This window comes from Clytia hemisphaerica, unplaced genomic scaffold (assembly GCF_902728285.1).
Source record: "Clytia hemisphaerica strain Z4C2 unplaced genomic scaffold, Clytia hemisphaerica genome assembly, whole genome shotgun sequence".
Taxonomy (NCBI): domain Eukaryota; kingdom Metazoa; phylum Cnidaria; class Hydrozoa; order Leptothecata; family Clytiidae; genus Clytia; species Clytia hemisphaerica.
Window position 1 is genome coordinate 2,767,704 of NW_027103974.1, and position 27,077 is coordinate 2,794,780.

Consider the following 27,077-nt stretch of genomic DNA (forward strand, 5'->3'; position numbering starts at 1 on the left):
CAAGGTCTGATAGAAATACAAAATTACAACAAAAAACATAAAATCAAACCAAAACCAAAAAAAGTCTTGTCGTCAGTTATAATTTTCTAGATTTTTCAAGACCAAACAAATATGTAACACCAGAACAAGGTTTAATATTCCAAGAAAAGAGAGATTCATTAGTTTTTTATTTATGATTGTATGGACTATTGTATAAATTTTGAAAATATATCATGAAAATTGTTATAATCAAATGAGGAAGTTTGATTAATTTTTTTGGACTTCATTATTTTATTTTGACGACCTTCTTTTTTCCCTTTTTGGAAACATCCTTGAAACGTTTGAGCACTATTATCAAGTTTTTTTGATAAGAACAATTTGCTTTGGCAAACTAAAATGGAATCTAGTACAGTCTCCAGACTATGATTTGCAACTTTTAAAATTGTATCATTGATGATGTACTACGCAGGTCAAGAAAATCTTTAAAATGACAAGCTAAAATTTCGAGCAGGTGCCACTTTTAAATAACAGTATAATGCAGCGTGCTGCTTTTTAAGTGCTTATAAAAAGACAAGGAAATATCTATATTAGAGTCTGAACTCTAGAATCAAAACCAAAATGTCGATTATCTAAAAAAATGATGTGAAAAACATTGAAAAGCTTCTGATTTATTTATAAACATTCGCCTTTCTGTAGTTAGGACAACATATGGTCAAATATAATTAAGTTTCTTTAGAGTTTCCCTTTTGAAATAAATTCAAAATATTAGTTTTTGAAGTCCCTTTCAGAAATCAAATCATAATTAGGACTTCAGCTAGTCACGTACCAAGATTTAGCTAGTCTTTAAAACAATTATATCCTTTATTTTTGAAAATTGTTTGAAAAATCTTGGAGGGCTTCCAGTTGTCATATTGTAAAAAGTCTTTATTCAGGCCAAAATTATCAAAAGACTCTGTACAATTATACTTTCTTTTAAAAAAGTGAAAACTTGACCTTGATCTCTCTACTGATCAGTAGTCTCAAATGCAATGAAATTATTGTCATTATTAATGATTCTGAATATCTATGATAAACTTAACTGAAACCTGACAACCAAAATTTACGCCTAATTCTGCTCTGCGGGGGGATGGAGGTTTAATTCCAGCATTAGGGCTAATTTTCTGGTTCAAAATGTCCCTTTAATCGTGGATTCAAGTCGCTAAAAAATTTATATCGATTCTAAGCGATAAGTAATCTAATCGATCAATGATCGATTTTATCAATTACGATTGACAAAAATCTTTAAGTAGATTCCCAAGCTGGCACACAACGTTGTTTCAACGTTAATATAACGTTCACAACGTCGATTTAACGTTAAACAAACGTTGAAACAACGTTGTGTGCCAGCTGGGCTTGAAAACCTCTTTAAGTTGCGAAAATACTCCTTTCATGTAAAAGAAGTAATAAGAGGGACTTACTTCTTTGGGTAGAGGGGGTTGGGGAGGATGTGACATACCGCAATACCACCGGTAATTTTCTCATGAAGTACCGCCCAAAGTACCTGAATACCAGTAATTCGACCACTCAATACCAGAATATCGATCAATACCATTCGGTATATCGAAAGCCCCACATTCTAGTGAGAAATTCAAATGAAAATAAAGGATATAGACAAAGCCCATGTTCAGACGTTACAGTTCCGTATCGTTCCGAAACGAAACGGTTCCGAAACAAGTGTGGACGCCAAAATTTGAAACGTCGAAAAAGAAGACGTTACAAAGCAAAACAGATCGCAACGGTTTCGCTCCACTATTTTCATCGGAACGGAACTGCTCCGTTTTCTTGCTTCGAACCGTTCCGAAACCAATATGAACACTCTCGATTCGTAACGGAAACCCTACCGGAACGATACGAGCCGTAACGTCTGAACATGGTCAAAGAAAAATCAAGGAGAGTGACTCACCATAACCAATAGATTGCACTTTCTTTAAGGATCCTGGTGAAAGAAATCCATTATTCTTTGGTCGTTCATTGATCGAATGTAAATGTAAATGACCAGGTCGATTCCATATTGTTGGTATGGCTTCTAATTGATTATAAACAGTGGTGCTTTGGTCTGTATTTTCGTTTGAGATAACCAGAGATGGGATTTGGTCGACTCTCAATTCTTTGTCAGCATTTCTGGATAATTTGGTGACATTTATGTCAATGGTTCGCTTTTTGGAGATCTTAGTCTTTGAATCAGAATCCGGATATTTATTGGTCATTGTGGAAGATAAATTAGATTTATTACCATTGCAGTCTTTCTTATCAATAGTTCGTGTTTTGGAGATCTTGGTCTTTGAATCTGGATATTTATTGGTGATTGTGGAAGACGAGTTGACTTTGCCGACTTTTTCTTGTGAGATTACCGTATGGAATTGATCTTTTGTTGAGCATGTTTCTTCAATATTTGTTGAGCAATTATCTGCATAGGCAACAATTGCACTGTTTGTATTTTCTTTTGTAACAATTGCCAAGAAAGGTTTGGTTGTTTGTTTATTGACATTATTCTCAATATCTCTATCCATATTATGTTCATCACAATCGATTTTACAACACTCAGTAACCATGTTGCCGTCTCCAATTTTGTTCATTGGTCCATTTTCTAGCTCCATTCGTTTCTTTATCATTATCATCTCTGAATCATGAACATCCTTGTCGTTAATATTGACTCCAATCATGGTTGCATTTCTGTTACTATTAATATCCATATCTAGACGTTAAAATACGAAGCATAGAAGCAATACCAAAACCTCACAGATCTAGTTCCTTTATGTTTCAGTCTTAAAAGCACGTCATACATATTATACACATATCATTGATGAACGTCAGTTATAAATCATCAGCAATTGATTTTAGGTGTTCATTTTTTTAAACTATATAATTTGTGCCAAGAAAGATCAGTGAATATTAATCAGTGAAAACTTCGACGTAAAAGGCGAATCAAAGAAAATTATCTGAACACTTGTAACACTCAACCCTATTGAAATATATAGAAAGCCAGAGATTCTGTCCAAACAAAAGTTACGACTAACAGATAAGAATATTTTCTCCAAGAAATAATTATGTCAATTATCCGATTTTTTTCTGCAGAGAAGATGCTTAATTGTTATTCTTCATCAAGTGAAGATTCTGTGAGAAGAAGTAACAATATAACAGATTTAATAAATTTTCTCCAAGAATGTATATATCCGATTTCGTTTTCAAGAAGATATGCATTTGATTCCTTTTCCAGAAAGTGATAAATTAGACAGAGATTAACAGAGAGTAACAATAACATGAATTGAAAAAAATTCTCCAGAAATGAATCATCCAATTTCACTCTGTATAAGAGAGAATATTGTTCGATTATTTAAAATGATTGTCCTTCCAGGAAGAGATGGAATTTTCTTGATTAGATACTTGATATATTCATTATATCATATTCTGACAACTTTTATTCCAACATAACTTGATTTGTACGAAAAAGCTTGCCTTATTCTTTCTTTAGAGACCCAATGATTCAAACCCCTCACCTATTCCTTCCGATGATTTTTTATATCTACACAAAAAGCATTTAAAAGATAGACTAAAATGATATTTTGTTGATAACCCGGGGGGTACTTCGAGGGTACAGTTATATGCCGTCCTTTACAGTACCTTTTTGGACTTCCAAAATCCCACTAAGAGTAGGAAAAATTGGAAAATTTCAACTTTTTGCCCCCGGAATGATCTAAATTTGGTCAAGTTTGTCCCAATAAGGGTCGTAAAATTTTCCTTTTTCCTTCTTTTTAGTCCCGTTAAGGGTCCGAGGGTCAAAAGTCGGGCAGCAAACCCCAGTCAGCTCGCAGGCCGGGGTTGACAACTTCCTCCAGTTCTCCAATAATGTAAAATACAAACAGTCCCACCACACATACACATCAACAAACAAACAGTTTAACTTCCCAATCAAAATCATATCAAAACAAAGTTTTTGGTCAAGTCAAAGTTTCATCAATTAATCAACAAACTATTCAAAAACTCATTAATAAAGTAATTAGTAGATAAATTAGCATGATTTTCATGACTTTCATGCACAAAAGGTAATAACATCAGTTCGTTTCTGCATCATTGACGATTTGAGAGTCTTTTTTTTGTCGTCGCAAGCGACGTTAAAAAATGGCCTAACTGGAACTAGCTAGAATCTATCAATTATTGACCTTGGAACAGAACTTAACCTATGAAACAAAAAAATAATGCCATTTTGGTGTTTTAAAAGTAGTGAGACAAAATAAGAAGGTAAAAACGAAGCGTATTTTGGTTTCTTGTTCCATACGGGAAAATTTAACTATCAAAATCTGTGAACAGTGAAAAATTGACGTAATTCAGCCAAATCGTCATAAAGTCATTTTAAATGAACATACAAATGTATAATTCTCACCAAGGGTTAAAAATTAAATTTCAAATCCTCCCTGAAAATTTCACTTGCCTATGTTGGATAGAAACTTTTACGTCGAAAATCGAAAAATAGGGGCGTTTTTTTCGACACACCCGGTACAGCTTAATCAAATACAAAAGAGAAACAAATTGTTTCAAGAAGAAGTTTCTATTTTTGGAAAAGTGGTGCAAAGCTCGTCATCTGATTATTTAAAATTGAAGCAACTCCTTTGTTTTAAGAGGAAAAAGTCAGACTTGACTCTCTCTAACTCTATCTTTAAAGGAAAAAATTTTCTTCGAATTAGATACCATTTAGATTTTACGGTGAGTATTGTATACCACTTTCCAGCTGAAGGGGACAATGTTCTAGTTCAAAGCATAGTATAAGAAAGCCGCGGCTGGAATGATAACATCTGAATTTCTACTGTTCTATCTCTGTCGTATTTGATGACTATTTGTTGATCAAGAAATGAGTAGTGTAGCATCTTTAATGGTAAACTTTATTAGTTTGTCGTTAATACTTACTTCGCAGTGCGTTTTAGACATTAATGATATGCCCTTGATAATACACTTGCATTATAAAATCATTGTGCAGGAAAGATTAACAATAAGAAATTTAAACAAGCACGAAATGGCTGGGCTGAAAGAACTCAAAAATTAATAAGGTGCCTCGAAATGCCTTCACAATATTTCAGTGAAATCTTTCTAGAAATCAATGAAATAGTACATCAAAATAATTCTGTGAAAATTTCAAGCCAGCACCTTCAAAATTTATCATTCAAACTGACAGGAAAGTTGTTATCTTAAATATAGTTCTTATAATTTTAATTTTGGCGAAAAACTATCGTTTCCACAAAATACCCCTAAAATATGTCCACAATCAGTTAAAGTGTTTCATTGGGTACAGATTCAAAAACTATCTACCAATAATAAACTAACAATCTTGATGTTCTTATAAAGCTCGGAGACAGAGATGGAACTCTGAAAAATAGAACTGAAAAGACAATGCGGTACATATTCCAGCCGCGGCTTTCCTATACTATGTTCAAAGTATAGAAGGTTCGGACCAAATCAGAGAGAATCGACAATCGAACCAATCAAACAAAATTAAACGCAATCGAAACTAAATCTAGTATTACCACGTTCGAACGACAAAATTGCCAATGAATCGAATCGAATCTTTCAGAGAATTTCACCGTATGATTGAGATTCGATTACGATAGTGATTTCATTCGGTTTATAGTCGATAGATTCATCGATTCCACTCCGAATAATTATTGCGATCATCTGGTGCGTAACCAACCATCTGACTTTACTGCACTGGAATTTGGATATCAAAGAGAAGTATTTTTTTCTTCATCTTTTAAGAAAACTTAAATTCCTTTTTGGAATGGAATTATTTTAGGTATTTTGAAGTAATATGGTGACATTTAATTCATTTGACTTGAGACAGGAAAACTAACCCAGCTGGCACCCAACGTTGTTTAAACGTTAATATGATGTTATATGAACGTTGTGAACGTTAGATAAACGTTGAAACAACGTCGTGTGCCTGCTGGGAACTGAAATACCAAGTGTTTTAATCACTTTTTTCCGCTCAGCGGTCGGTTATGCTAAAATTGATACCCATTAAATCCTTTCCAATTAATTGGTGCACACACAAAAATTGCAGTAACTCATCCAGAGGAAAAAGAAAAAAATTAGTACTTAAGGTTTTGTTTTTAAATAAGAGTGATATCGTTTGCTTACTCATCAATTTTAATTCACAAGCTTTTTCACATTAGATTGACACGTATGTGGAGCAAGATTGGTCAGAAAGAGGAAAAGAAAGACATCTTTTCGCTCATATCAGCATAATATAATATAAGGCAGACACTGTCCTTATATGAAATATGTGTCTGATATAAAACGGGAACACTTACGCAAAAATAAAACCTTTATATATTCTAATATTCTATTCTACAGAATTAAACAGAATGACTATAAAAATGGTAAATTATGTTTTTCCCCTCCAGTAGCGTAAACAGGGGTGAAGAACGCACTGTGTAGGAGAGGCAAATTTTGTTTTTCGTGAACGGACGGAAGAATCCTTCTCGGTCAGAAGAATCTCTCAAGATGGTCGGAAAAATCTTTCCATATAGTCGGAAAAATCTTTATTCTGCGCTGCTTAGCCTGGTTTATTTCATTGTCCGGAACTATGCGAGGCTGAATGAATTGGCGGGGAAATGATGTAAACAAACATGGCGGAATAAGCTGTATAATATTTTTCTGAATTTTCTTGATCTGAATTCAAGTACTATTATCTCTCAGTTTTTATTTTCAAAAATGGACAAAACAAATAGCTTTTTTAATTACTTTTGTTCCAAAATTCTGAAAAAAACAACCCTTAGAGAGACTGTTTTGAATTTTTCTTGTTTTGGGTAGCCCTTAGAGAGACTTTAGAAGATGAAAAAAACGACCCTTACCATCCGCACACACCCAGCACCCATTTTTTCCTTAAGTACCCCCCAGGATGCAATTCAGTCCTTTGAAAGCTAACAGTGCTCTCTGTCAATAATTGTTATCTCTTTTTTTTCTTCTTCTTTTTATCTATATTTTCCCAAAAACAGCCAAAGACTTAGTTAGTAGTTGTTCTTTTCTCAGCAATGCAAGTCTTAAAACGATCACGATGCTTTGAGACCGCCATAATTGTTTTTGATTCTAAAACACTAGCCCTTGCATAAATCCGCGCAATGAAATAAACCAGGCTAAAGAGGATTCTTTCGACCGAGCAAGTCCGCGAATAAAGATTTTTCCGACCATCTCGAGAGATTCTTCCGACCGAGAGGGATTCTTCCGTCCGTTCACGAAAAAAAAAATTGCGTAGGAGAGAGAGCAGATTTTTACGACAAAGTACCTTATCGGGGAAAACTTCGTTGGGGAAAAGTGACGAAATTTTGGCCAAGTGACGAATATTTTTCCCCGACGAAAATTTTCCCCAGCCTTAATGCGTTTACCAACTACCAGCAAGTGACGAATATTTTTCCCCGACGAAAATTTTCCCCGACGAAGTTTTCCCCGATAAGGTACTTACCTATTCGTGTTATAAAAACATGATTACTGTGCCGTTTAAATCTGCTCTCCTAAGCAAATGTTCCTTCATCCCTGTCTACGCTACTGCCTCCTTTCTAAAAACAATAGCGAGTTTATTAATTCAAGATAAATCGAAGGAGGTGGTATAAAGCCAAGTTGACAGGGATTACAATACCATGAAGAATCAAATAATACAAAGCCAGCTGGCACACAACGTTTTTTCAACGTTCATCTAACGTTATATGGACGTTATGAACATTAAATAAACGTTGAAACAACGCTGTGTACCAGTTGGGAAGCCAAACTTATCTTAAAATGTTAGTTGAGCATGCGTTAGAGAGAAACTTCTAGATCATTTGGTTGGTTAACTTAAAGACTTCCTTCAGGAATTTAAAAAATGGTTAACATTGCTACTAAATGCTTCTTCTTAGCATTGCACTTATTGGTAATAATGTTTCCGTTAATTAACAACACACTTAATGATAGACTGGATATCCAGGCTGTAGTAATATTTTAATGTTTCTGGTCTTCCTAAATTGTTTTTCATTTTGAAATCAACATGCGGGACATGTGTACTTTATATAATTTATCGATCGAATACATAGCTAAGAATTTGCCGATCGTGATTTCCCATCTAATAAACAGCAAAAAGGTTTACAGTTTGGGTATCCAAGCGTTTTGGGGCAAATTAAACTTTGAATTTGCAGTGATTTTTCAGACCCAATTTCACCCACTGCATAAAATATAACATCAAAAGATCAAATTTAAAATAAGAAACCAGTGTTAGTCTTAAATTTGGTTTATGATGGGAGCATAGTATAAGAAAGCCGCGGCTGGAATATGTACCGCATTGTCTTTTCAGTTAATTGCTGTTCCATCTCTGTCTCCGAGCTTTATAAGAACATCAAGATGCTCAGTTTATTATTGGTAGATAGTTTTTGAAATTTTTCTCTTATTTTCCTTTAAAAAAAGTTTTTTTATTGCTAGATATCTTTGAATCTGTACCCAATAGAACACTTGAACTAATTTTGGACATATTTTAGGGGTATTTTGTGGAAACAATAGTTTTTCGCCAAAATTGAAATTATAAGAACTATATTCAAGATGACAACTTTCCTGTCAGTTTGAATGATGAATTTTGAAGGTGCTGGCTTGAAATTTTCACAGTATTATCTTGATGTACTTTTTCATTGATTTCTAAAAAGAATTTACTGAAATATTGCGAAGGCACCCGAGGCACTTAATTAATTTTTGAGTTCTTTCAGCCCAGCCATTTTGTGCTTGTTTAAATTTCTTATTGTTGATCTTTCCTTTACAATGATTTTATAATGCAAGTGTATTATCAAGGGCATATCATTATTGTCTAAAACGCGCTAAGAAGTAAGTATTAACAACAAACCAATAAAATCTACCATTAAAGATGCTACATTACTGATTTCTTGATCAACAAATAGTCATCAAATACGACAGAGATAGAACAAGAGAAGTTCAGATGTTATCATTCCAGCCGCGGCTTTCTTATACTATGATGGGAGATTGGCTTAAAACCTGTGATAAAACATTGTAAAAATAAGAATTTAAAAACAGATAAAAATTTAAATATCTCATGAAATATCAGTCCACAATCCATAATGAATTTTTTAGCCCGTCTCAAAAGAACTCAGGGAACCCTACTGGAAGATTTTGCTAAGAAACGGTTCCCGGTAAGCAAATGTAAATTTAATCATCATCGGAAAACTACACAAAACCCACTCGAAAAGAAAGCAATATGACCGAAAGTCGACCCTTCTTCAGTCAAAAGTAACCCTGTAGACCAGCGGCCGAGGTAGTAAAATGTGTCACTTCGTAGGGCACCCCTTAGATCAGAGCAAATTTTTGATATTATGCCCCTAGTAGGGTGTGTAGAATTGACAAAAAAAATTTGCCCTTCGAATCTCCTGCAGTTTTCGAGTGAATCGATTTTTAGTTAATCGATAGAACTTATCAAGGGTCCCTTTACTAAAGGGTTTTTCGAAGTCCGAAAATCAAATACCTGAGGCTACCAACGGATTCAGCGAGAAAAGTAGATAAAGAAATTGGGGTTATTTTGGGGTTATAAGTTTCTACCGCTTGGTGCCGAGAATTGGCATTTTTAAGGCGAAAAATCGACGTTTTTGGCGTTTTCCGATGACGTCAGCATTTTCCTAGAGGGATTTTCAGAAAAAATCATACTCATGGCTGGATAGCCCCGAATTAGTAGTTTCCAAAAATGGTATGGTTTGTCAGTTTTCGATGTCTACATCTCGAGATATTTTGGTTTAAATATTGAAAATTATCGATATTTTTTGCTGAGTCAGCAGTTTTTCAGCATATTTACCCACCTTAAAAATGAAATATCTCAAGATCGAAACATCGAAAGTTAACAAACCATACCATTTTAAGCCTAAAATGTTCTTATTTTGACCCATTTGTGAATATTTTTGACCATTTCCCTAAGAAATAGGGTGTTTTTGAGTCCACAAAGCCTTAAAATGTTCTTAACTTATTCATAATATTTTGGCCAGCAAAGCCTTATGTTCTTATATAGTTTGTTCTTATAAAAAAAACGTGCAACGTATGAAAAAAGCGAAAGCCAAAACAAATACATAAAGGAACTAAATTCGTTCTTGTACCAGATAAATTTCACTAATTTCACTTGTCAATTTACACACATTAAAATCCATTTAGTCAAAACGAAATGTCTAAAAACTATATTAGTTTAATCTCAATATTTACAAATTATCAAATTACAGTATCTTATAAAAATCTGACGAAACAATATTTACATTGCGCTTTAAACTGTACAAACACTATGCTGGCACGCTGCCCGCTTAAAATTTCCCAATTTCACAAAAAGTTATATGTAAAAGGTTTGCCTAAAGGGTGTAAAGATACCAAACGGTATAGATTCCGTTAGCTCTTGGATTACCAATTTGATTTACTTGCAGTCAAAAGGTTATACGATGTCAAAATTACTACCACATAACAACAATCCCCCTTTCACAGAATCTCCCAAAAGATTTTCTGCCAAATTACCTTGGGAGCCCCTTCAAAATTTAAAGAAGCTGTCTTAAGAGAAAGTTTGAGGGTTTCATGTCTGATTATTCTGACGGCTAACAGTCACATTTTTAAACAGTGTCGATCAGTTTGACTACACAGTTCAGTACTTATTTTCTAATGTTTTCACGATCTGGCAATAAAATATTTTCAGAGAGACATTTCCTAAGCAAAGAATAACTAGACTAAGTGGATGGGATTATTTTCATCGAGACTACCACAGTTTTCTGGTAGAAATGGAATTGAACCACGTAATTTGGTGATTGGGTTTCCAGAGAGATTCCCTCCATTTCCTGGTGGTGAAGACGGAATAGAACCACGGTTTCGGGTTGATGATGAGGATACTGGTGCAGTTGTCTTGGATAAAGAATCATTGATTCGTCCATTAGCTGATGACAATCGTGTAGGAGTACCCAGTTTCGATACCATTGCTTCTGCAGAAATGTACTTATACCTTCTGAGAATCACAACAATAAGGAGTTGGATAAAAGCAAAGACGGCAACACCAATAGATAACCAGAAAGTAATTTTCGATTGAATCCACTGGTTAAAATCAACTGCGCAATGAATCTGATCATCAAATTGTGGCATATGTTGGCAATACTTTGTATCATTGAAAAATGATTGTTCCAGATTCTTACTATTTAAAGCGTCCGAATAGTAATCACAATTTCGTTTAAAATGTCCGATAGTTCTGTCAACTTTACCATAACATCTACCTGCAATGATACATATAATATTCTCGGTAAAGAGCAGTATTGATAACCAAAACTGGTTGCGACAGACAGTCGGCGTTACTGTATTACTTGCTCCATAGATGCTGGCGTAAAAAGCATCGGTGATGAATAATTGAAGTCGGCTGGTCTTTGCTTTAATACGGAATGGTTTAATGTTGTTCTGCCAAAACCAAAGAGGACAAACAAGAATGAAATGACCAAGTAGCATGATGAATGGTGCTGATTTATCAATACTGGCAAGTAATGCGATAGCAGCAGCTCTGGATGCAAACCAAAACAGATTCATTTCAAAGGTCAATAATTTCCATTTGGCACCTTTGAATTGAGATTGTATACCCCACGCTGCAGATAACCAAGAAGATGCAATACAAATAGCTTGGATGAGTTCGAATTCACCGTAATATAGAACCACGATGTATCTAGAAAAATCAAATTGCATACTTTTTAAGAATACATAATAGTAGTTGGGTAGTTGGTGAGCTTACCACAATGGTTAGACTAAAAAATTAAATATTTTCTGACAAAAGAGAAGAGAAGGTTAAAATTTGACTCCAAACTAGACTTGACTTAGTTTTTCTTGGCAATAAAAAAGACTTGAAGGTATGAGACTTGGTGTATTCAAATTCAGCAAAAAATAAATTATACCTTTTACCTGAAGGTACACATCTTAACAACGATAACAATAGAAGTGCATGCCTTGAAATAACGACCAAACTTTTGACAGCTTAAGTACTGCCGCTCTTAAGCCAAGGACCAATAGAAAACGAGAAAGATATATGGCTAAACAAGAAAGGGCATCGAGTCGCCCAAAACTGCAGTCGTAAATTACATAAACTTACGTTTGAAGAAACAGTTGTGGCAATGCATAGGTGAAAGTCTCAGCATAACTGGTAATATCTCGAAATAACCACAATCCGTCGCTTACACCGATCAAAGAAATCTTCTTATACAACACTGTCAGCCACATCAAACATCGAGCTACGTGACCATGTAATATTAAACATAAGCCATAAACCATTGGTTTGGAGACGGGTGTATCTCTTAAGAAAATTCCATTAGTTTTCTTGTGGATAGCAAATGTATATACACTGATGATTAGTGAGGGTACCTAAAGAAAATTAGAAACAAATAATTTTTAGATGGAAATCTATTCATGATATGCACCATTGCAATGTCTTCCACGGACCCAACAGCTGATTGGTTGCAAATGACGTATTGACTGATTTTACGTCACTTACAACCAATCAGCTGTTGGGTCCGTGATGTAATGTCAGAAGACATTACAATGGTGCATATCATAAATTTGTGCTCGACAATCTGGTCAATGAAGCCAGTGCGTTGGTAAATAAGGATTTAAGCGGAAAAGTGAAATGCTTGGTACTCCATAAAAACTAGATAGCAAGGACCGAACTACCACAAAAATAATAATAATGACTTTAATATCAAATAAGTTTGCAACCGCAGTCGAAGGCGACCCGAAGGCTCCTGTTTCGATAGCTGTCCATTCGAAGGTAGGGGAGAGCGCCACTCTTTCTTCCTGGGTTGCTCAACTTTTCCTTGATCCTTTCCTTAATCAAGCAGAAAGGCGTCAAGTACCATTTTGTATTAAGTAAGAAATCTTTGGCATGACCCGGCCGGGGACGGAACCCACGACGAACTTGCGCATCGTAGCTGGATGCTCTACCTTCATACTACGGCCGCTTAATAGTAAAACAGTACTTACTATGACGATAATTAAAGTCAAGCTTCCAAAATAATAATCATTTTTCTTGAAATAATAAAATGCAACAGCCACATCTGTATACATGTTTATCATGTGTAGAAGAATAGAGAGAAGAGCCAACGCAATACCAGCATTTCCCGTGGTGAAATATTTGGGTGTGTCTGGGATACCTTTTGAAACATGTTTGAACATTTCTTGTGTTGCCATTGCGCTGTCATTAACAAACTCTGTTAATAAAGAATATGAGATGTACTTACAGTATGTCCTAAAAAAAGCGGAAAAACCTTCACATGGAGTAAAATCCTCATTATTTATGCCAAATTTTATAACTTGTATCCTTAATATTTCAATCCCAAAAACTTATTAAATCATCTTGGGAATTGAATATAGTATATCTGAATACATACCTGATTGAACAGAAAATTTTAATATTTTTCAATTAAGCCCAGTTTAGATAATAAGTTTCGAGAATATAAGATTTTTACTTATATAGAAATTATTCTGCTTTTTTTGGGACACGCTGTAGATACTTCTCAATTCTATTATAGGCAACGGATCAAGTAGATTAAATCATTTTCCTTAATGAATCTAATTTTAACGGTAAGGAATTTTCACGCAAACAATATTTTCGAGGTTTTTGTGTGTCAACTGAGAGAATTAGTACCACGAAATACATTTTTTACGAAAAATAGGGAAATGAAAAAGAGTTTTGGTATGAAATTGGATTCAATCGGGAAAAAAAAGTTCGAAAATAAGAGAAAACGAAATTACTCTAGTACACGACGTTTCTTTAACGGTTCATAACGTCCCGTGACGTTAAATGAACGTTGAAACAACGTCATGTACTTACTTGTTGTTTACCTCTGGTGAAAGTTGATACACGCTTGAAATTATTTTTGAAATAACGATGCTTTGATGATTGGATACGTTGTGATTTCTTAACATTCTTGTTTTCTTTGAGATCTGATGGAATTGATGAAAGTTCTGAATCAAACTCCCTAAGAGATGACGTGGGCAATTCAATTCTTTTCTTCTCTGAGTCCACCAAATTTGGTGTTGAATTCGCATGCTGTATTTCCAGATTTTCTTGGTAACACTGGCTCATATCTGGCAAAGACTTTGGTAGCAGAGTAACCATGCTTTCAGAATTTGGGGATAAATCTATATTATGACAAGGTAAGTATTGATGAATTCCCAGATCTAAATGATGGTTGTTTTTATCGGAATATAAGGTAGACGATTGTTTAGGTTCTTCAAAGCATTTTGTATCTGGTTGATCCAAAAGATTTGAAACGTCAACGTGTTGGTCCAACTCTTTTCCATTCTGGTTAGATATTGGTAGATCTCGGTACGATTTGCTCAAATTTGACGCATCTGCAAAAAGAGTTATCATACTTTCCGAATTCGGTGATTGATCTAAAGGGAGGTGATAGAAAGGTTGGATTTCAAGATCAAGCTGGCAAGTAGTCTTCTTTAGTGGTGCAGGAAATGAGTGTTTTTCTTTGTTCTTTTTGGAATTGTCGTGGATTTCCATTCCTGGAGAACTGTCATATATCAGTAGTTGTTTCATACTCGCCGATTTCGACAAACCAATTGATATATTTGAAGACGTTGGTTGAGCTTCTTCAACGTTGGTTGAATTACCAAGATCATCCATTACTTTCTCTGTATCCAGGTTAGATAATTGATTTATAATGGTTCTGGATCCTTGGAAGTCTGTAAGAAATAACCAATAAAATATGACTGTAACTTTCAATCTAGAGCTAAGCAACAATAAAATTGACTTTGCTAATCACAATTTCTTATTGAATTAGACTATCCCGCTAAAGACCTTTTTAAGGGTTAGAAGCCTCCTTGTCAATTAAAACGTGACTCCTCGTATGTAAAACAACCAAACTCTCTTTAAAAAGAAGGTGACATTTGAGACGGACTTCAGAAACATTTATTATACACGAATAAAACACCAAAACATCGCATTACATCGAAAGAAAAGTCTACTATTTTTAAAAGATTCATCTCTTAATTGAATTTTTTTCTAAGAAAAACCCGCAGCAATGGAGAAAATATTATTGAAAGCTAAAATCAGTTTTGGGATGGAGTAGGTCAAATCATTCTAACTTGAACGACTTAAGCATCCCTGTCTCAGTGACCACCTGTGAATGAATGACCTAAATATCTGAACAGTTGACTCTTTCTAATTCGATTTTCAAGGATCCAAAAATCATCTTCGGATAAGAGAAAGATTCGCAAAGACTACGGCTTTGATATACTTTTTCAGCTGAAGGGACCAATGTTTATCCAGTTCCAGAAAGAATCGAGTAATAGTGGTTTGAAATTAGAGAGTTGCCTGTACAGTGGGGATGAGTGTAGTTTTCCAATGGGAATGAAATTAGAAGCCTCCTCGTAATAGTCACATATATTTAAGAATAATATATTTTTTAATAATATGCACCATTGCAATGTTTTATTACATTAAATCACGGACCCAGCAGATGATTGGTTGTAAGTGATGTAAAATCAACCAATACGTCACTTTCAACCAATCTGTTGGGTCTATGATGTAATGTTAAAACATTGCAATGGAATATAGCACTTACCTAATTTTGACTTGGTTGTTATGTACCAAATGCGATATCTTCTCGCCCGTTCAATGGTAATTTTGTCTCTACTCTAAACCATACAATGGTTAATAAAACCCTTTAATGGTTAAATGTTATACCAAAAGTTCAACAACAAAAAACACAACAAAACCACAGCCTAAACGGATACTGTTTCTGTTACTGACTTTATTGTAAGATGTATCTTGTCTGGATCATGAACAAGTGGTTACTGTACGAAAGCTCTGCAAACAAATCAATAAAAGTGGATAATGATTTTCCAACTAGATAACCAATTCCACTCCGGACCAAGATGTATAAAAATCTAACAACATTACAGCCCTTTTATAGCAACCAACGGCAAAAAGGGTATTTAACATTTTACGGTCCAAAATATGTAAAACACATTTTGAAAATTCCCCATATAATTATAGCACTCTCTTTATTTGGCTGTCATCAAGTGATTTTCGAAGTTGACTAGTGATATACGTACAATTGATACAGGCTACTGTATAGTAGGAAACAACAACAAAAAGAAAACAACAGACTTGTTTGGTTTAGAGTGACATCATATAAAAATATGTTTACTTTTGATTACAAGATTCATTCTATTGTTGAATTTTGATTTTGATATATATATCTTAGGATATTCCCGTACCAGCATAAAGAGTGCAAGGTCCCCACCCTTCCTCTTATTCCCACCCCCTTTCTGTGTAAAACTCCCCAGGGTAAACCACTGAGAAGAGTTAAAATTAGAATGTTTTTTTGAAGAAATTTTAATTGGTATTTTGATATTCCTTTTTTTTCTTTGCTTTTCCTTCACTACTCTACCAATACACTCTGGTATCCCACGTTTATCGTTTCGTAGTACACTCTACGGCAATGAATTTTGAAATTAGCGTAGATACTGGGTCTGTGTACAGATAATTTCTTCACCCGAGGCTGGTTCTGGCTATCGATATTATCATGTTTTTTTCGATAATCGAAAACTGCTTGGCATTTATTAAATCATATTTAATCTAGAACTAGATCACTTTCAAGAACCTGATGAACCCCGAAAAGCTTCGAGAATTTTTTTTTCATGAATTCTCAAATTGTTGTTCTAATCATAGTTAGATAGTTCAAACTTTTATAAATCGATAAGGCGCAGCGGTAGTGGTCATCGTTTTCGCCTTCCGTGCAAGGGATTTGAGTTTGATATCTGATGTGACAATGCGGAAAAACGAGTCAACTCCATGCTATCGGACTCCATAACTCAAACTCTGATATTCTTGATATCGCGGTGTGTGGTGACATTAACCCTGTTTTACACCCCCAAAAAGTTTGACTATCTGTGTCATGGTAGGTATATATGAAGCGTCCTCAGAAAAAGGAGTGTCTGGACAGCACTATGTAATTTTTTTTTTGAAAATTGTTAGAAATCTTACTTCTTAATAGGAATAGGGCTAGTTTCTCTAAGGTCTCCATTAGTAGGGTGGGGGAGAGGGGGGTGTTTCTAAAAGAATTTTAGCTACTAAAAACCCTAAAATAAGGTAATTATAACATTAAACCTGGCTTGCGTTTTTAAATCGAATGTGTCCCCGTAAAAGTTTTCAGTTCAACCGAGGGAGAAGGAGTCAAATTTATAAACTTAAAATACTAAAAAGTACTTTACATATGTCAAAACTGACGTGAGAACTAAATCAACGCTTTGCCGAAATTAACATTTCATTCGAAGAAATGATTGCACAATCTGCTTCCCAGCTGGCACACAACGTTGTTTCAACGTTCTTCTAACGTTATAAGGACGTTGTGAACGTTAGATAAACGTTGTATGCCAGCTGCTTACAACGGTTCTACAGTATCGTAAGAAACACGGAAATTTTCCCCTTTCGATCATATGACACGATGAATTGGTGTCAATTGCGATATATTTGGTAATGTGACATCTTTAGTCCTTTTAAAACCCATAATCTTTTGCAAATGTCAAGAAATCTTGTTGAGAAAACTAACCTTTTTTTATTGGAATGAAACAAGTATAAAACCGAGGGGAAGGGGTACTTAAGGTAAGCGACTCTTAAGAATGGATTTTTCAGGCTTCCCAAAGTGCACAGTAAGGGTCGGCTTTGCTCCAAAGAGAATTTTCCATCAACAGAATTCTTCTTGTCCGCATTTTGAAGCTATTAAAATGCAATCTCGTAACCAGAATCAAAAAATCAAAAATTGATCCTTTATACAATGCCAATTTATGAGTTTAGCAAACATTAAAGACATTTGACTGGATACAAGAATAATTGAACTTGGGAAATTTTCTTTAAATGAGAAAATTTGAATTTTTTTCAAAAATTGTAAAAATTCTAAATAAATCAAAAATTCTGAAAAAAAATTCATAAAATTATGAAAATTACTAATTTCAGTGTAGCAATTTACCAAAAATTATTCTCAAATTTTAGTCTGGACACCACCTTTTTGGTATTTTAGTAAACTATGGTACTAAAAGGAATTTTAAGTTTTTCTGGTATACACCACGTCACTAAACATCATGATGTCATAGATTTTAGTATCGACCCGCTACATAAGCTTTACCTAAAAATAGAGATCCTTTGTTTTATTTACGTTAAAAAATCAATTATTTGGAATATTTTCAATCAATTTTTCCGAACTTTGAGTCAGACTAATGACTAATCTCTATCGGATAAGGAAATTCTGGGTAACATTCGATTAGTTTGAATACAAATTTGGTGATCGATCTTTTTCGATAACAGAATATCGAATCAATCAAAATATTAAATGGAAGTATCGTTTGACAATCGAACTCAATCGAAGTTTATTCGATTGTGTGTTCAATTTGGTTCGAATGACATCGTCTGGACAAAATATCTCCTTCGTAGGTACGCTCATATCCAGGACTTGAAATTATGTCAAAACTTGGATGCAATACGATGATAAATCAAGGAACAAGATTGTCAAAAAGTGACTATAAAACGGTATATTTTGGCTAAGCCGACTAATGACAGATTAACTCCAGAGAATTCTGGATTCAAGAAGACCGGTGAATTCTTAGCCGAACGTTACTATGAAAATTTCCTTCTGCCGGCAACCGAAATGTTTAATCCGGTAAATTCATGATATTCATGACGTATTATTTGAATTCAAACAATAAAACTAATATGGCAACAAACTGGGAAATTTCGGGTGCTTCGGTATAGAAGATTACGTCACGAATATCACGATTTAACCGCCCTATACATTTGTACTAGTAATAACATGGTTAAGAGGGTGGTGATTTGGGAATAATAACCCCGAGGTTCATTGGAAATATTTCAAAATAGCCCGAACGTAGTATCATGACTCAAAACCTTTTTTGTGCCTTTAGCCGGCTAAATTCCCCCTGGAAAGGTAATACCAAGTAAGAAATACTCCATAAGATTAATAAAACCGTATTCACAAGAAGACAGGGTGATCAGCAGTAAAGTGGCTATTAATCTATAATCCAATCTGATTTCATGAATCAAAAATTATTCAACTCATGTGACCAATCCTATCTAGCCAGGCTATCCTATCTGTGATGAACAGCCCCTCAAAATGATGCCCTGATCAGAAATCAAGGGAACTTCAGAGAGCAAGAAAATATATATGAAACTTACAAGCAACTCCAATAGAACGTGTCCCATCTTTATGATGTATACATCAACCAATTGAAGTTCATTGCAGAGGCTAAAAAAGAGAATAAATATACCTGTTTATCTACGAGAGCAAGTAAATTCTTAACAAACCTTCTTATTTTCAAGATTTTATCCTTTAAATATGTTTAATGGTGAGGTAAAAAAGTAACAATACTTCATATGGTGATAAAAACATGAAATTTGGCACAAATTATACTTAGAGGGTTTAAAACTTAATCATAAACAGTAACACCAAATTTTGTCACCTGGCCATCTGTCAGATGACGTCATCAGGTGGCTAGGCAAAAATAAGTTTTTTGAAAATATTCCAAATTTAATGGTTCTTGGGGAATGAGCATGAAATTTTGATAAAAATTGAGGTGCATAATTTATGAAGATGGAAAGTTTTGTGATGACGTCATCATGAGCCTTTTAAGGCAAATCTTAAACACCTCTTAATTTCTGAAGAAGCTGACCAAATTTGATGTTTTATACACAAATCCCTATCAGGATTCAGTTTTGGCTTAGTCTGAGCACGCAGCAAAACCAAATCTTTTCTTTTGAGAGAGAAAAAAATTCAGAAAAATTCATTTCAAAATTTGGCGGTATTTTTGTCTTTTTCAATAAACTTTGAGGGGATGTTATAGCACAATATCATTGTTTCAGTGTTTTGTACAATTTTTGAAAATGAGAATTTAAAATTCCAAGATGGCGGAATCCTTTAGTTTACTTCACTGGACTCTGCACCATCAAAATTATCAGAAAGCAAAAGTTTAGTTAGAATCTAGTCTAGTGAAACTTTACTTTATCATAAAAAGTCATCACCCCTTTGAAAACAAGCTTAAGCTCCTCAAGTTTCAGAAAATTCAACCACTATCTACTAGGATGGCGTTATAGAGTGAAGCGTTATTCAATGCATATTTTTCAGTGGGTATTGGAATGAAATCAAAAGAAGGCATGCAAGTGGCATTTGAGAGTTTCAACACTGGCAAATAACTTTAATACGTGACATGATAAAATCAAAGCTAAAACTTACACATAAAAGCGCTATAATAAAAATACACTAAAAATGTATGCAATGCAACCTACACGAAATGCAAACAAACACTTCACTTAGAGCTCTCTTGAAATAGAAAAGTAGGCGTTTAGATTCTTCAAAGCTGGGAAAACATTATGTTTTTGTGGTATGAGTGGTAAAGAAAGTAAAATAAAAACAAAGGTAGTCGTTAAAGATTAGAGGTATGGAAACTAAATCATTGCTCTTTTTTGGGTTGAGTCAAAATAACGTCCATCTAACGTTCGTAACATTCAAAAAACGTTGGTATCCTTCTGGGAATTGTACTAAGTTTTTTCAATTGAACAGTGGAGGAGACTGGGAACTAAATCAGTGACTTCAAATTCTTATAAAGGTGGAAGACCTTATCCTGAGAAAACAAAAACAAAATGAAGATTCAACTATTTTTACTACTATGTGTTGGCCTAGTTGATCTGAGTTTAACTCAAACCTCAACGTCCAATAAAGACCAGGTTAGTTGACTACTGTTTTACTGAATTCTTTTCGATCAAAAAGTGTTTTATAGCCAAAATAGACGGTGGACATACATCTAAGAAAAAGAATGATTTTCAATTTTTGTTTTTATTTTGAAGTAGAATACAAAACTATATTTTTACTTTTCAGAACTGCATCAAAGACAAATACCACCACAATCATCAAGTATGTCATCGTCGTGATGGGCGTGACGGTAAAGATGGGAAACATGGAATTGATGGGCGTGATGGCGTGGATGGGAGAGATGGTGGGTACCATCCCTCTAAGATTTTCACATAATAGTGTAGTGTGGAAGGGATCTTATCTTAAGAATCTGATAATCCCTCGAGATTTGAATAATAGGTTTTCAAAGACTATCGAAAATTGATTGAAAGACCCTCTAGTCCTTTGCATCATTTTTTCGAATTTGAAATTTTATTATTTTTTAATTAACTATTTTTTCAAAAAGTGCTTCTTTGTTATTAATATACTTCAGGGCGAAATGGACGTGAAGGCAGACCTGGTCGCAATGGAATGAATGGAGTTGATGGAAAAGATGGAATCAATGGTACAAACGGAACAAATGGAATCAACGGAACAGACGGAACTGATGGAAAAAATGCAATGCAACGCAACTGGAAAGAATGTTCATGGAATCGACAAAATATCATTAAGAGACAGGGTGTCATCCAGGTATCGATTGTGAAAATACCTATTATAAATCCCTATATTCTTTTTTTAGCCTAAAGAATTGCATCATTTCTTTTTTGAATTTGATTTTTACATGCACTCAAATTATTGTTTTTAAAACAATGAAATTCATTGTCTACCCAATCACACCTTTATCAAAATTTGATAATCATTTTTGGTGGTTTTAAATAAACTTTTTTTCATTTTGACAAAGCTTTGATCTAGTGAACCAAATTTGATAAACAAACACCCATTCTTTTAACCCCTCCTTGAAGGAACAAATGACAATAACAAATATTGTTGACAAATATAAAATACGTACTAGTTACCGCATGACTTCGAGTGCAATACAAAAATATTTTACAAGTTCCGAGATATTTCCATATTTCCAAAATGCTCGGATTATGACTTCAAAACATTATTTAAAAAATTTTGAAGATTTTTGCTCATTTTTTGCCCTATTTTTTGACATTCCATTGTTACTTGGCCGTTTTTGTTTTGATTTCCCACCACTTACCCAGTCCCCCAAAAGTCAACACGGTCATATTTTCACATGTGAAATATAAAATATCACCATATCAAAACCGGCAGGTCCAAAATGCATAAAACATAATGCATATTGCATAATGCATAATGCATAATATTTGAAAAATGTCAATTTCAGAGGCTATAATAAGGAAAATTTGAAAGATAATACTGTCAACAAAACAAATACACCATTTTCTACCAGAAAATAAAGGGTAGCAAGCTGTAAATTTGAATTTTGGACGATGAAGAAAATCCACGATCCACTGAAAATGCTTGTCGCCATTTTGATTTTCATAGTTGTATTTTACAGAACATAGTATAATGTAGAAAAAAAACGAAAATATCTCCTCCGTATATTACTTTTCTAACTCGAAAACGTAAATTTTAAAGCAAGATCTTTCTGGGTTTTCTCAGAGATTTTTTCGAACAATTGCTAATAAATTTCAACGGGTTTACCCTCATACAAAGCATTAACCATGTGAATGCTTTTAGTTAGATAAGCCAATACAATTTAAAGAGCTTCATCCGGAAGCTAGATCTGTAGATCAAAGAAAATAGACTTCGAATCTTTTTACATTCCATTGTTTATGTTTTTTTTAGAAAGAAGAAGGGGGAAACCTTTCTGATCTGTTGCATCTTCTTATTATTTATGCTGACGGAAAACCCTTTGTTGTTATGATTCGAATATTTTCTCTTTCGCTCGGATTCGAAAAGTAAATATTATGTCTGGGGAAATCCCTCTGATTGGAAACTCTTCTAAAGAGGTTTCCGCGGTTTTAGCCTCTGCAGAGGAGAGTTTTAGAAAATATAAAATCGTTCTGTAAATTACACAATACTATTATGCATTATGTAATATGCATTATGTTTTATGCATTTTGTACCTGCCGATATCAAAACCCTGCTAGGACGACAATAATGTATATAGTTTCTTTAAATTCAATTCATGTTTATAGAAATGCAATATGAAGAAAAGCTCAGCGATCACTTATCTGAAGGTTATCATATCAGTCAACACCAAAGTTGATTATTGTAACAAGTGTTGCAAACGCTGGTTAGTAGTGTGGTACTCAAAATTTTAGAAAAATCAAAATTTACCTCAACATACAAAGTTCTAAAATTATAACGCTTGGTCTCCCTAGAGAATGAAAGTGCAAACACATGTTTCCAATAATTTCTTAGTCAACCCAGGGAAGCAAAACAGAAATTAATAAAAAGCAGCCTTACAAGATTTAAAACCATTTAAAACATCCAAAGATTACACCAGAGTCCATAAACAAGTTGCATTATTATCATGACCAACCATGTTTTCTTGGAAAATGAACTTGCCTCTGTTTTCTTCTTTTTCATGTTTTCATGTAACAGAGAGCTGTATCTCTACTAGCAAATGGAGGATTATCCTATTTTTGTTTCAGAATTGATGCTCTGCGCCATGTAGATCGGTCCTTACGGCTTTAGCAAAGTGAACGCAAGCATGCGGCCTGCACTTTCATATGTGAATGTAAAACACACTAGGGAGACCAGGCTGTAAACCAGAACATAAAGTATCAAAAACTAGACTGTGAAATAGTTATCCTGGCTATCCAGGCTAAGTGGTACTCGTTAGAACTTTGAAATTTTGGGCTAAACAGAATTAGTACCAGAAAGCTCAGACTTCCACATCTTATTCATCTAATTCCAAATAATTCTCACTCCCGGCAAAGGATTTGAATATTTCTGTACCTTAAAGTATGAAATTTTGATGGGGATTTAATTTGGCGAATGGTCAAAAAAGTTTTTTGCTGGAAATTTAAAATTGGTGGATGGAAAAAAAATGGCGGGAATTCATTTTGGTGGATGGCTTGAAAATTTTAATTTGGCAGTTGAAGGATATATTTTGGCCAAAAAAACGTTTTTGAAAATGAGAAAAAACCTGTTTCAGGGTCTGAAAAAGCATACGTTAAATGTATTTTGGGAAATGAATACAATAATTCAAATTTGGCTGGTTTTTAATTTGACATATAAAAAAAAGTAAATTGAACAAATTAATTTTATTTCCCTTGTACATTTTATAACTCATTAACGTTTTTAATTATCATTTTACTGCTGTACAGATTTTTAGAATAAAAGTAGATTTTTGAAATGTATTTAGTTTATGGTTGAAAATGATGAGATAGAAGTCATCGAAATATTCCACATTATGAACACTTTCTTGTTGTTTTTTATTTAAAAACTAAGAAGGATGCTGATCTTCGGGTTATGTTTTTTCTTGTATTTTTTGAAATTGTCTGGTACTGTTGGATTCTGAACAAATTAGACTTCCAACAAATTGTCAAGAGTTAACTGTATCCTTAAAAATCTTCTTTCTTTTAAAGGTATGTAACGTTCAATGGAGTCGAATGCAGTCCAGTTCCTATTGACATAATTGTGTTCTTGGAAAGCAATGCTAACCATGATGCACACAGACCAAGAATTATCACAGGACATTGTGAAGTATCACAAACTGGCCCGGTAGAAGTTGCATTAAATGTTGGCAATTGTGTGGGTTATGGTGACGCACATGCTGAAACTGGTTGGAATTCCTCAACAAGAATCTATGTGGAAGAAATTGGGCAACCTCAAGCATAATTAAATGATCCCTGTAATTTAAGAAGTTTACCTGTTATCTTATAATTAGGACTCATTTATATTTGTAAAGAGGAACATTGTACGGTTGCATTATTTAAAAAAATATAAATGATGTATAAGCAAATTTTTGGTCTCATCACAAATTTTTTTACTGGCCCTGTATAACTATTTACACGGGCAACTAATAGTAAAACAGTCGAAACAAAAATTTAAAAAAACTTAATTTAAAAATTTATTTCAAAAATTTCATCTATGAAGAAACACTAAAACATTTTGCTCCATAATAAAAGTAGTATAAGGCGCTGTTCATATGGAGGTAGGCTGGCTTGGTTAGTGGCCCGGTCAGCCCATCTAGTGGCCCAAACAGCCTACCTCGATATGAACATCTACAATAATGTAGACACCAGTTTATTCTTTGGAAAATACACCGTTTAACAGTGTCGACAATTTTCCATTGTTTTGATTTTGGCAACCACGGGAAACTTCACTCTCCCCCGTAAAAAATGGTAGGTAAAGAACTCCTTTTAATCATAACTTCTTTTCCTCTAGATGAATTTTTGTGAAATTTTCAGGAGAGATATATACATAAAATTGTCATTAATATCATGTTCAAATATCTAAAACATCCTCTTTAAAGGAAAGAAAAAAAATGGCAAGGTTTACATTTCTCTAACCTTCCACAGTACTAAAGTGAGCATTTTTACCTACCGCCGCTACGGTGGAGATGGCGAGACTGTTAAACGGTGTATTTAAACTGTTTCCCCTATTATTTTTGGAAAATAAATTTCCTGATCGCCTGATTTTAGTAAAAAAATGATTGTTATTTGGCAAAATATATGCTTCCCTGATCTTCCAATTTTGAAAAAGCGTTTCTCTTAGCTTTTAGTTTTGATAAGATAGGTAATTTCAAAAATCCCAATTATCACCAAAATTAGGTAATAGTGTCTCTTTTTGACAATGTCTCTTGAGGTAAATATTTCCACCTTTAGGCCTCCTTCTAAACTTTCCTAATTTTTATCCTTCAGAAAAACCGAAAACGTTAACCTAAATCGTGATTTTCAATAGATAAATTATATTACATGAATCTTAAAAATCATGTGTCTTATTGGACTGGAGAAAGCAAGAGCGAAATCTTATTTGATAGACTTAAGGTTTTCATTTAAACTTTAATCAGTAGAGGCTTACAATGATTGAGGAGGATAAGAATATAAAAGTTGGTAATTTTTGCGAAGCGAATTTATGAGCGAAGCAGTTTTGCTATATTGTGCACGTACCTTTAACTTCTATCCCAAGCGAAAATTTGCTATAAAATTTTCTATATAAATCACATCTCCAAACCGATGATTTTATCAAAATGACCTATAATGGTTTGGCTTGAAGCCACAGAAACTTTCTCGGTTTGGTAGCTAGGACTGCAAAAAATGCAGTTTTAAAATGGTGTACCCTAACAGTGAACAGCAACAAAATTACCGGAAGCCGAAACACGGACTTAGAATCTGAAGTTGATCAAATTGCCGCGCGGGCGGCACGCATCTAAGCAATCTAAGCAGTGGTTCTTCGGTTTTTAAATGTTTATTTTGCTGTTATATGAAAAAAATTAGTTTGAACGTTGACAGAAAGGATCTTCATCATCCCTTGACTTTTAACAGCAAGTATCAAGTATCAAATAAGGTCAATCAATGAGAGGTTTTTGCAAGTCGCGCGGGCGGCCGGGAGGAGTGCTCTTTTAATGAACGAAACTTACCTTGCAAAACCAAGTGGATATTCTATGATAAAGAAGTACGGAAGTAATCAAATTTGCCCAAGAACCAACAAACCATCTTTGTACATTTTTGTTTTTGTTTTATTTTTATGTTTTGATGATTTCGACAGACGATTCGTGATTCGAATAAAAATGTTCGATCGTTCGACTAATATCGTTCGATTTTATTAAGGCACCATTTACACTAGAATAACTAGAAGGAAAAAAAAGAGCGATGCGCGGCGGGCGGCGGCGGGTGTTGTGCCTCCGTAGATTATGTGGTGTGTTTGGGGCATTAAGGCTCTTAGCTTACGACCCTGTCTCTATAGCGGCTTTATTTATTAGAGGGATTTTTAGAGTGTCTCTTATTTTGCTAGCAACTTGCGAATTGAGGTGGAGTCTGGATCGCTTCGCAACCCTTATACAATACGGCTAGTTTGTTGAAAAAAGGGTTTTAAAAAGCATTTTGTTTTTCTTCTTGAATGAGGGGTTTTCGAAATCCAACTAACCCTGTGCAGTACATAGAGCCTAATGTCCCCTCCTTTATGGAGCTAAAACTTTATGTTAAAAGTGCAAACTAAATACAATCTTACCAACATTGGACTTGAAAGTTTTGGTCAGCTGGTGGTCACCTGTCACGTGTGTGAACTGGTGCAAGGTGGTGATCACTGACCTTTATATAAAGGTCAGTGGTGGTGATTCGGTGATTCCCGCGCATTCTTTCATAACTTAGGACACCATTT

At 34.3% G+C, this 27,077-nt stretch overlaps 3 protein-coding genes across 4 annotated transcripts in view; 1 reads left to right on the top strand and 2 right to left on the bottom strand.

Moving 5' to 3' along the window:
* The window catches only part of LOC136810726 (uncharacterized), a 31,438-nt gene extending 28,701 nt beyond the window's left edge, over positions 1-2,737 (bottom strand). Inside the window, exon 1 of the mRNA XM_067067327.1 lies at positions 1,922-2,737. Coding sequence (XP_066923428.1) covers positions 1,922-2,711 — 790 coding nt within the window. The 5' untranslated portion in view covers positions 2,712-2,737. The remainder of the gene's footprint in view (positions 1-1,921) is intronic.
* A 7,385-nt stretch (positions 2,738-10,122) lies between these two features.
* On the bottom strand, positions 10,123-27,034 carry LOC136810727 (uncharacterized). 2 transcript variants are annotated; one of them, XM_067067328.1, is made up of 6 exons: positions 26,928-27,034; positions 19,226-19,295; positions 13,864-14,718; positions 13,003-13,229; positions 12,119-12,387; positions 10,123-11,698 (listed from the first exon to the last, which is right to left on the bottom strand). In XM_067067328.1, the coding sequence occupies exons 3-6, from the start codon at positions 14,657-14,659 to the stop codon at positions 10,723-10,725; spliced, it is 2,268 nt and encodes a 755-aa protein (XP_066923429.1). In that variant the 5' UTR covers positions 14,660-14,718; positions 19,226-19,295; positions 26,928-27,034; the 3' UTR covers positions 10,123-10,722. The 2 variants fall into 2 exon arrangements, with proteins under 2 accessions (XP_066923429.1, XP_066923430.1); XM_067067329.1 differs by lacking the exons at positions 19,226-19,295; positions 26,928-27,034 and adding an exon at positions 15,600-16,367.
* Positions 20,687-24,717, top strand: LOC136810743 (collagen triple helix repeat-containing protein 1-like). Its single transcript, XM_067067345.1, has 5 exons — positions 20,687-20,770; positions 20,922-21,039; positions 21,268-21,464; positions 22,943-23,040; positions 24,341-24,717. Exons 1-5 carry the CDS (start codon positions 20,687-20,689, stop codon positions 24,591-24,593), a joined length of 750 nt encoding a protein of 249 aa, XP_066923446.1. The 3' UTR covers positions 24,594-24,717.
* Positions 27,035-27,077: the final 43 nt, after the last annotated feature.